Source organism: Raphanus sativus, chromosome 3 (assembly GCF_000801105.2).
Source record: "Raphanus sativus cultivar WK10039 chromosome 3, ASM80110v3, whole genome shotgun sequence".
NCBI lineage: Eukaryota > Viridiplantae > Streptophyta > Magnoliopsida > Brassicales > Brassicaceae > Raphanus > Raphanus sativus.
The window spans coordinates 2481835-2493332 of NC_079513.1; the positions used below are offsets into that span (position 1 = coordinate 2481835).

An 11498-nucleotide genomic window follows, 5' to 3' on the forward strand; every position below is an offset into this window, starting at 1 on the left:
TTTTGCTCCTCTACCTCCAACCGATACTTAGCGAATTCCCTTTCCGTTTCCTCCGCTTTAAAACGGGCCAGCCGGGCCAAGCGAGCACCCTCCGCAGTCACCTTGTCCTTCTCCTCGTTGTCCAAAGACTCGTCACGGGAAAACGCCGGAGGGAGGTCATCAAAGAAGTCACCCGGGGAAGGAACACCCTGATTCTCTGTAGTGAAGTCAGGATCGTATCTCGGCAGCTCACCATTTTCCGAACTTTTACTTCACTTGCTACGAGGCGTTCCTGACGCAATGCCGACTGTGGTTCCCAATCCCCGGGGTCATCGTTCAGGCTCTCGACCGATGGTGAGCTATGTGTTTACTTCACTTGCTATGTGTTTTAAAAGTTCGGAAAATGGTGAGCTGCCGAGATACGATCCTGACTTCACTACAGAGAATCAGGGTGTTCCTTCCCCGGGTGACTTCTTTGATGACCTCCCTCCGGCGTTTTCCCGTGACGAGTCTTTGGACAACGAGGAGAGGGACAAGGTGACTGCGGAGGGTGCTCGCTTGGTCAACGAGGTTTGTTTTCGAAACTTGAGTAAATCCCCTTTTCTTTTTATTTGACCTCGACTTCTTTGCAGGCCGTGAGAGTGTGGAACGCATCGATCGATGGAAGTTTCCGTACTGTCCGGCTGGCCCGTTTTAAAGCGGAGGAAACGGAAAGGGAATTCGCTAAGTATCGGTTGGAGGTAGAGGAGCAAAAACGCCGGCAAGCCGATGTCCAAGCTCGAGCCCTCGTTCGTGCGGAAAGGAGCGGGCGGAGAAGAGCTGCCGCCGAACTGAACCGACGAGCCGAAATTTTCTCTACCGAATTTGAAGCGTATAAAGAGGCTCAGGACTTTGTAGGCGATTTTCGCGAGTGTCGTGGTTCGGTTGGTACTCTACACAAGATGCAGCGTGAGGATTTCTCTCTTTCCGGCGAACTTGCCGCAATGAATGGCTCGATGAGAATATGCGCTAATGCCGAATCCTTTGTTCCTCCTTCCCTGGTAATCCAATTGGTCACTGACTAAACTTCACGCCGAGTATCGATTCCTGGCTCCACCGTGAACCCCACCGCAGCGGTTTCGAATTGAGGCTGAGGACCAGTGAATCAGCTTCACATTCGAATCTCCGTAAGCCTCACTTTCTTAGAATTTCTTACACGAAATGGTGTCAGTGTCGAAGAAAGTAAAGAGTTAGGTCATGAATCATGACTAGTTTGTGTAGAATTTCACATCCATTTTGTTCCTGCCGATCTGTGATGGATAGGATAAGTCAGCTACCTGAACATCTTCTTTTGAGGATTCTGTCGTTGCTGCCTAGTACCAAAGATGTTGTGGACACAATGGTTTTGTCCAAACGGTGGCAGTTTCTGTGGACGCTTGTGCCAAGACTAGTCTACGATGGTATCCATCAGAATACCACGAAAGAAACTTTCTCGAAGTTTGTAGACAGATCATTGCTTTTGCACGAGGCTCCAGTTCTAGACTATTTGCAGTTCAGGCTTGGTTGGAAGTCTAGTGATGTTGATAATATTGGAGTATGGGCTAGAGCTGTATCTAGACACTCTGGGAATATTCTGAGTTCCATATCCCCAGTCAGGGTTCTCTATCTACGTTTATCATCCTTAGAGGTATTTTAGTCGTCTCTTTATCACAATTCCATAACTCCAATCAGGGTTCTTGTTTTTCTTTTCAGAATCAGTAATGGAACAATGACTAACGATTCTATATCTTCCACCATGGACTTGCAGGATGCATATCCTAGTAGTGGTTGTATCTTCCACCGCCTGGTAGATTTTAAGCTCTGCAGATGTGAGAGGCAGTGGTTGGACTTACTTATGTGTGTGCTAAGAGATTCTCCTAAATTACGAACTCTCAAACTTGTTCAGGTATATATTTTAAAATTCACTCTGTGTCATTGACCTGATTATTTTTAAATTCTTTTGTCTCTTGTACTGTTTATCTCAGCAGTATGGCTATCAAGCGGATGATCCGAACCCATGTTGGAGTGAACCGAGCTTAGTTCCTGAATGTTTGCTATCGAGTCTTGAAACTCTCGAATGTGAAAGCTATGAAGGAACAAAAAAAGAGAAAGAAGTGGTGGAATATATATTAAGAAACGGTCGATGTTTAAGAAAGGTGACTATCTCCTCTAGATCCACCGACTCTAACAAGAAAATTAAGGAGCTGGCATTGTCGTTCAGGAGTTCACCTATCTGCCAGGTTGTATTCAACTGAAGCTATAGTCAGACTGTCAGACATATCAAGTAACATCGTGTTTGGTCAGACATATCATATAACGTTTTATGTTTTCTCTCGCTAAGTAGAAAAACTAATGGAACATCAAAACTTTTTGCTTTTTTTTTTATTATTGACTTTGCTGTTAGGCTAAACTGTACACTGTTTGGTTAATTGAAACTTCAACAAACTTCGCTTGTTTAGAGACTTTAGGGATCTACTTGTTCTTGGTTTAGATGGGCATCTGACCAAAAAAACTAAAAGACTTTAAGATCTATAACTGCTTTTTCCTTTGAAAACTGGAAATTTAAGGCCTTAGGCTAGTAGTCTAGTCTTTCTGCGGCTTAGAGTCAATTAAGCGAATTTGGCTAAAGCATATGCATAATAAGTGCAACATGAACATTAGATATAGTGCACTAATTTAATTGATCCTTCATGGGATGATTATTATACATTTTGTATGGTCTAAACAAAAAAACAATGGGTCACCTAACAAAAAGACTGGCTAGGTAATTGGTACCGAAGTCAGGTTAAAATGATGATGTTAAAGTACATTCGAAATCTTTAATTGTGAGATATTCAACAGGTGTGAGTACAATGTTAGGGGTTGAGTTAATGTGGAAAACAAACACTTTGAAATTGAAGCAATAGTATCATAACATTCCTAGGTATCTGTGTTTGGACCTGCTAGAAAGTTTGGTTGTAGTTTTCTCCTTAATATCAAGATACTTTTATAATTAGAATATACATGTGTAGCTATGATGTGTAGCCGTTTCAAGAAAATTCGGATGTGGCTTTCTGTAGCTTTCGTGAATGATATAAGCACAGTTTATCATAGTCCAATATAATGTAGTATAGAAATTTGTCTATATTTTCTGTGCCCAAAATGAAACGAAAAAATCGATCTATATAGAACATTAATTTTTGGGAATTAGGAATATGCAATATAATTAGGGACCCATGTAATTTAGTCATTTAGATGAAAATTTAGTCAATATAATATCTACATATATTCATATTGCTTAGTGTTGTTTAGTGGCTCTACGATTACACTTAAATTAAAGAAGAATGTTGGAGATGTAAGTAAGCTGTTAAAAAATCTTTTATTATGTCGTTACAAATTATTGAGTTTATGGTTAATTTGATTAACTATCACAATTTAATTAACCATTGCATGATTAACTATTATAAGTCGGATAATCATTATAAACTTTGATTTTTATAGAACTTTTAGTGGGCATTAACAAAACGCAATGTGAGAGAAGCTTACACTCATGAGGAAGATTAAGAAAACCTTTCCAAGACCTCATGGCGATGTGGCTGCGGTAGACTCTCTTGTAATCTAATATTCTCAGTGATCTATTTTGTTTTTTTATTTCTTTTTTGCTAAGATGGCACAGATCTAAAATCTTCGTGGTAAAATCTTTTGTTCATTTATATGATATTTACAGTTTAACAAAAAACAAAACGCACTGTGCAAAAGATAGAGAAATTCACTAATAGCAAATGATCATAGAAGTATCTTTGCGTCAATACTAAAACTTTATTTGCATAGTTTGTACTCTAATCTAAAACAAGAAACACTTTGATTATCTCTTTTATACACGGAATTTTGTGTACTCAAAATTTAATAAAAGTCAAAATACTCTTTAGGAAAAAATGTTATTGAACATGGTCCATTCGTTATCCAAGTTATGAATTTCATCACGATGGCACAACACAAATTTGATACCTAGCAGTTCCAGATTATATATTAAAATCATATACAAAATGGTGAAGCTTTTACATTGATTCCGTGGATTGCCTATTAAATAAAACAGTTGAGGTAATAAGGTTTAAAGCTAGACCCATACTTTTTTCTATTTTGGGGGAAATGTCTGTTGATATTGTAGAATTTTCACAAGGAGAATCCCTAAAAACTGAAAAGAGATTGGATTTCTTCTAAAGATTTTCCTTTAGTCTCTGGAACAAGCTTAGCTATGAACACAAATCCAATGCCAGTCACTGTGGTAAACATCAGAAATGTTCCTGCAGTTGAATAAACTTACAACTTAATAGCTACTCCCTCCGTTTCAAATTATATGTCGTTCTAGAGCAAAATTTTTGTTTCAAAATAAGTGTCGTTTTCGGTTTTCAATGCAAAATTTATTGAAAATATTCTCTATTCTATTTTTATATTGGTTGATGTGTATTGGTAATAGTATTTTTATTTTGAAAATATGTAAAATTAAATGTTTTCTTAATCTGTGTGTAAAAACTTAGAACGACAAATAATATGAAACGGAAGGAGTATTTATTTTCAAAATCTAGCAGTTGTTACAATATCGTTTATTTTTATCTTAAATTATATAATATTGAAAGATTACCTGTGGCACTCCACTGAAACAAGAAACCGAAAGAGTAAGCAACGAGCCATGCGCTTATAGAGCTGGCCAAGCCACACATTGTTCCCGCTGCCCCCTTCACATCTACTGGATAAATCTATAACATATAATAGATATATGAATTACAATAAATTTAACGTTTACATGTTATAAAAAACATTTTTAATAATATAACCTCCGATGCAATGATCGATGGTATTGATCCCATGCCTAATCCATATGATCCAAAGTACAACTATTTCAACAAAGACGCAAATCATAGTTATGACAGCAGAATTTTGAATATATACCTTTTCTCAAAAAAGAAAATTGAACATATCATATAAACTTTATATTAAAACTAAGAGAATAGCCTATAATCTTTTTATAAATCAACAAAATAGTTTAATTCTTCAACTAAACTTTCAAAACCTTAAATAAAACCCTAAGTCGTGAATACTAAACATTAACTCCTAAATCTAAATCTGTGTATAAAACAGAACTTGGAATCTTTTGGCAACAAAACTGTTTAGTTTTATTTTATTTAAAATGATTTGATCTATTTCTTTAAAACCTTTTTTTTTATCTCGATGATCTTATTTATTAGTTACCGTGACACTAATCAGAGCCAGTATAGGTGTTCCTGTTTCCCAGCAATGGTTCTCCTGCGCAATAAGAGAACCCCGTTTGAAACAACAAGTTCAACAACAACAAAAAAACAAAAATGGTTAGTAAAGTAGATGGAATAGTAAGCATGCCTTCAAGAAGAACGAAATGGCTGTGGCAAGACAACCCAAGAACATTCCAGCTTGAGAAACCTTGACAATCACTCAAAAATTTCACCTTAAGTTTCTTCAGAAACCGAAGAAACTACTATAGTTATGCACATTTACGCCAAAGAGTTATAAATTCTATTTACCAGTAGGAGTGAACGTCTTCCGGATACATCCACAAGCGCCGTACCTAAAACGCCTGCAAGCATCTACAAAAATGTGTATACAATGATCGGTAAAAGCATATACCGAATATATATATATATATATATATATATATATATATATATATATATTCAAAAGGACTTGGGATTTTAATCAAGGTCACTTGATATCGGTAAAACCTGAACTATAGATGTCGATATAAATCCAACATCACTCGATACACCTGATCCTCAAATAATTATCGACAATCATCGTTAAGGTAATACATAAATATATAAAAGCAAGATTTCATTCAAGAAGAAGAGTTATTTTACCCGTAGATATGAAAATGGAGTCAGTGTAAAAAGAATAACCACTAAGACCTCCAAGTTGAGGCAAAGCTATAAGAGCAACTCCAATCTGTGTAAACCAAATGGGTTGTTAAATCAAGATAGACGAACAACAACATTGTCTTGAGAGTACTTACAGTAAGTGAGGATGTGTATTTTCTCTGAAATAACTTGAGGAAACCGTGATCACCGTCTCCTTGTTGTTTAACATGTTCTGTATATGCCTGATGAGCATCAAAATGTTGGGGAACTATTGTAGTAAAAAGATATACATAGATCATATGATTATTCATACATATAGATCCTTACTAATATCTCTCCTGCTTCATCTGATACATCAAAATTTGCTCCTCGCAGTCTTAACAAAATCTCTTCAACCTCATTCTCTCTCCCAACTTTAGCCTACAGCACATATTTTCATGGTTATTTTGTTCAGTATATAGGACATTCGACAGAAACACTAATTAATTTCATGTTTCTTTGGGAAGTAATACTAATAAGCATAAATGCAAAAAAATAACTAAATGCGTACTAGCCATCTAGGAGACTCCGGGATGAAGAAAAGAAGAGGCAGAATCATAAGAGAAGGTATAGAACCTGTCCAAAGCCAAAACACGAACCCGTCAATACAATTATTATGTTTTGGTCCACTAAGGAAAAGGAGAAGTACGATTGCTTTTACATTTGATGAGAAATTATCTCATTTCCATACCCAAAATGGCTAGATTGCGCCAAGCAACGACTGTTCCAAGTGCATAAACGACGGATATACCAACGCCCGTAAATAACTGTAGAAGGTATAGGAAAATTGTGTTGGAGAAACACTAATTACTTTTCAAGATATTGGTTTTCTTGATTTACCTGGGACATGGAACAAGCAGCTCCCGCAATTTTCTTGGTGCTATTTCGGTAATGTAAACTGGTCCCTATGATTAATAAATGCCTATCAGTTTATATGCTTTACTACAGAAAATCTCATACCAAAAGAACATATATACTTTGACAAAATAAATAAAAAGAACCTAACTAGATACATATATCCGAATATTTAATCTCATTTTCAATAAATTCAAATTTAAGTCTTAAAAGTTCATAAGAACATTTTGAATATACCGATTCAAGAAATCTCTAACAAAAAAAAACTTACATTTTGCAAGCAAAATATGTTTAAATCCATATAAAATCAGTTCATAAAATAAAGACGAAATTAAATAGAAAGTGGTTAAGCATCTGTACATACCAAATATGCGCTAATTCCGATCGAGATACCTTGCAACAACCTTCCAAGATCGAGCAGCCAAACAGCCTTTTCTCAAAATATTAAAGAACAAAATAATGATCAGATATTTGATCATTATTGAAATTCAACACTGTAAAATAAAGAAGAAACTCAGTCAATAGCAAAAACCTTGGCAAATGCAATAGCAAACCAGCCGAGTACAAAGAGAATGTTAGTGATCCATATAGTCTGGTTAAAAAAGAATCACGAAAGGTTATCATATCCAAAAGTGCGTATGATCAAATTCCGTTTGATATATACTAAATAAATAATGAAAACCAATTTGTAAATAAGAACTAATTATTTGTTGTCAAGTGGAAACTTACGTTGACACGACCAACCAAATCTGTTAATTTCCCACAGATTAATGCTCCAAGAATTAGTCCCACAGTCAATATCGATCCAAAAAGTGAGTACTGAGAACAAATTGGAAAAAATAATATTTGAAAATTAGATGAACCAAAATCAAACAGGAGAGATAACCGGAAATAAACCAAATAAACAAAATTGAACTTGCATCTGCTATGGAGAGATTCAAGTCTTTCATTATACTGGACTGTGTAGGAGCCGAATATCCGATCTGTGATCAATAAATTTAGTTATTTCAACATGCAAAAATCCAAAAATTAATAGAAATTTAAGAATAAAAACAATCAAGATTAAGAAGAACTTACGATGCATCCAAAGGCAAAGGCGCCGCAAGAACCGACAGTGAAGGCAAAGACAAAAGCTCTAGTGGAAGCATTTGATATTTCAGACAGAAGTGAAGTAGATGATTCAGAAGGAGAAGATAACAATGAAACTTCTTCGGCCATTTTTTCGAAATCTGATATTATCAATTAGATTACACTAGTCTTGATTTTTTTTCCAAGGTAGAATATTTAAACCTACAGATTCAATGTGAGTTTGTATGATCGTTGGTCTCGTACGTGAAGCAACAAATGCGGAACTGAAACACACAAATCGTGTTTCCTTTTTTTTGTTTCTCCTTCATGGACACATTTTTAAAAATAATAATTTTACTTAAGATATTTGAGAAGGTCAAATTTTTTTTTTTAAAGAAATTGGCATGGGAAATACAGTAACTTATCCAACTGACATTATAAAAAAACACACAAAAATACATTTTAAAATTTTCACCAATCTCTCTTTGTTCTAATCAACAAGAAAATCAAAGTGTTACATCCTTCTAAAACAGGGTTTAATTGTTGCAATATCATTTTAAATTTATCATCTTTATATGTTTAAAATGGTTTTAATTTTTCTTATTTAAAACTATTTATATATGTTAAACTATATACTTATACATAAAATTGTAGTTAAAATATATTTATGTTCAGTTTTTTTTCAAAACTAATGTATACATATTAATCTTATACTTATATTTTGTGTAAAAGTATATATTTGTATATACCCAGTTTAAACGCTCGTCTATACGGTTAGACGCCATAGAGTTATCTAGCGCGTAATGAACGCTTAACGTGTTTTAGAACACTACCCTAAACAGAAATTTCATATACGCATATAAATGCTAACATAACGCGCATATAAATGCTAACATAACGCGTTACTGAATTAGAATTATACACATGCAGCATATAATAGCATATTAACATTGAATACATGCCACGCTATTAAAACGTAAGGATAACATTGTATCAAAAATAAGGTTACAGAATTTTTGTTTGGTAGACAAATCATGGACTCTTGAATCACAGTATATATGGATGGATCGGAAAAAGAACAACTTTTAGGATTGAGTAACAAAGAAACCAGTATGTATTCTTTGCACTTAGAACTAGAGGGAACCAAGAGTTCTTGGCCTAGTGGTAATGGAACTCCAACTGGAGTGCCCGCCCTGGGTTCGAGTTGCCTTGGCCACCTTCCCGCCTACAACCGTGCGTGCCCGGATGGAAGGCCTCGTGGGGATTAGTCTGGCTTACCGCCTGGGAACCCCCACGGTTATCAAAAAAAAAAAAACTAGAGGGTTCGTTGACAAAAAAATAAAGAGGTTTTAATTTAGACAATAGAAATGCAAGGCCGGCTTAATGAGGAGGGCAAACAGGACACCCGCCCCAGAGCCCACCTGCAATCTATTAATAAAAATATTTTGCTTTTAAACATTTTTAAAATTATAATTTTTCATTTTGATAACTGAACAAACCGACTAACGAACCAAATGAAATCGATAACTAAAGTTTTAAAGTTCTATAAATGAACTGAATATATAATTGGATCTGAACTAAAATTAAAAAAAAAAAGAAATTTAGTTTGGTTTGGTTTGGTTTTGATCAAATCTAAATGTCCAATTTCTTTTTTTATATTTTAGTTCTAAACATATAAGTTACAAGAAACAAAAAATATCATGTCTATCAAAACCAAACAAACAATAATTAATATTTTTAAAATTAAACAAATAATAATCTTTCAAAACGCGATATATTTTGGTTTAAAACTATATGAATAAAAATGAGATAAGTTAATATTTTATGTTTGTTAATTTAAATCATTTATCAATGTTGGTGCAAAAAATACTTTGACTTGTACGCACACTTTCTCTTTTTAGTTTATTTGATTAATTAGTTTCACATATTTTGTTTTCAAATGTGTAACCTAGCTATAACTAATTATGGTTTCTAATTTTTATTATGATACGTTAATAATATCAGTTTTACAAAAAAAACAACAAGTATATTTACTTTGGATTTATTAATAAAAAATAACAACTATGTTTAGTATATGGAGTATGAATCATATATTCTCACTGGACAGAGATGACTCAACTACACAGAGACCACTCAGCTCAACAAGACAACAACAAGAGACATACCTCTCCATCTGGTTTGACAGAGTTTAAAGCTATGGACCTTTTCACCAAAACCGCTTGCTTCACTTCTGTTTCATCATTCTGGTTTACCACTGATATGTAAGTGTTTCAAATTTTACTCTCTATCTCTTTGTGAGTCTTTAAAAGCATCCCAAGTTTATTCAGAAATGGTATCATTATTTGAAAAAAAAAGAATCATATATGTATTATGAGTCAACAGTTTCCACCATAGTATATGAATGGATTACAAAACTAAATTGATGATATCAGAGTTGTAATTTAGCATAGTTGCAGTGCCGTGCCTAGCCTCCAAAAGGCCTAAAGCAAATAAAAAAACAAAATTTAATTACACAATTTTAGATAGATCCAAGATGTTAAATAAAACAGAAATTCAAGTTATAATTAAATAACAGTTTATTAATGACTAGAGATTGCTGATATTTTTGTGTTAATCTTATGGAAACGAAATTATATATTTAGAAAATAACACCAAAAACACATTTTCTATTAGTATACCAATGAAACTTATAAAAAATGGGGGCCCCAAATTATTTACAATATCATGGGGCCTGAGGCAAATGCCTTAATTTTTATACTGTGTGCACGGTTCTGCATAGTTGTAACTGCACCAAATGTGTTGTGGGTGAGATCAGCATGGATTTCATCTCCTTTTTTCAGAAACAAAAAATATTGATCTACAAATAGATGTCCTATTTAATTCTTTATAGAAACAGAAAAAAATTGAATGGTGATTTTAGTACAGAAGGAATACTTGTGTGGTTCAGCTGTATTTCTCCCACTGCACCATTCGAAACTTTAAGGTAATGAATGGTGAATGCGTTTTTTATAAGTATGGAACAGTATTATTGTAATTGTTGGTGAGCCTTGCATTTGTTACCAATCAATAACAATATGTAGAATGGGGCTTTTTTCAGTTTTTGTTGTCAAAATGTGTATTTTTTTATATTCATTGAGTATCAACCATAGTTGTTCACTTATAAAAATTATGGTTGATTTTTAAATGTGGTAACTGAATAACTTAATTTGTTCTTTTAGTTACAGTGAAGTGATATAGGATTAATTTGTAATTTTTTTCTTTTTGTTAATTTATTGATTTATATTTAGCTATTTTGGTTTGTTTTTATTTTCATTTTTTGGTTGCTCTGTATTGTTATATTTCATATTTAACGTAAATATAATTTTCCATATTGATTTGATATTCAATTATTATTTTATATTTTGTGTATTGTGAGAATATGAAACTATATGGAGTCTGTTATATATTATTAAACTAATTTAAAGATAACTGTTAATTAATTGAATATCCTTAACATGTATATTATTATATAATTTGGATTGCTTTATTTTTTTATTTACCAATAGAGTGTAATGGAAGGATATTCTATTTTTGGCATTATATATATGTAAGTGACATTTCGCTATATCTAATCGACGGTTGGTTGGTTCAATTACTTATTTGAAACATTAATTTAAGATGAAATTTGGCGTT

The 11498-nt window shown here is 33.6% G+C and overlaps 1 protein-coding gene and 1 pseudogene across 3 annotated transcripts; one reads left to right on the forward strand and one right to left on the reverse strand.

The window, feature by feature from the left end:
• The first annotated feature begins 614 nt into the window (after positions 1–614).
• On the forward strand, positions 615–2442 carry LOC108844860 (probable FBD-associated F-box protein At1g32375). Of its 3 annotated transcripts, XM_057004529.1 has the most exons (4): positions 615–1145; positions 1282–1645; positions 1766–1903; positions 1983–2442. In XM_057004529.1, exons 2-4 carry the CDS (start codon positions 1358–1360, stop codon positions 2250–2252), a joined length of 696 nt encoding a protein of 231 aa, XP_056860509.1. In that variant the 5' UTR covers positions 615–1145; positions 1282–1357; the 3' UTR covers positions 2253–2442. The 3 variants fall into 3 exon arrangements, with proteins under 3 accessions (XP_056860509.1, XP_018473651.2, XP_056860508.1); XM_018618149.2 differs by having other exon boundaries at positions 615–1645; XM_057004528.1 differs by having other exon boundaries at positions 618–1645; positions 1986–2442.
• Positions 2443–3976: 1534 nt separating this feature from the next.
• On the reverse strand, positions 3977–8058 carry LOC108844862 (sugar transporter ERD6-like 15; annotated as a pseudogene).
• Positions 8059–11498: the final 3440 nt, after the last annotated feature.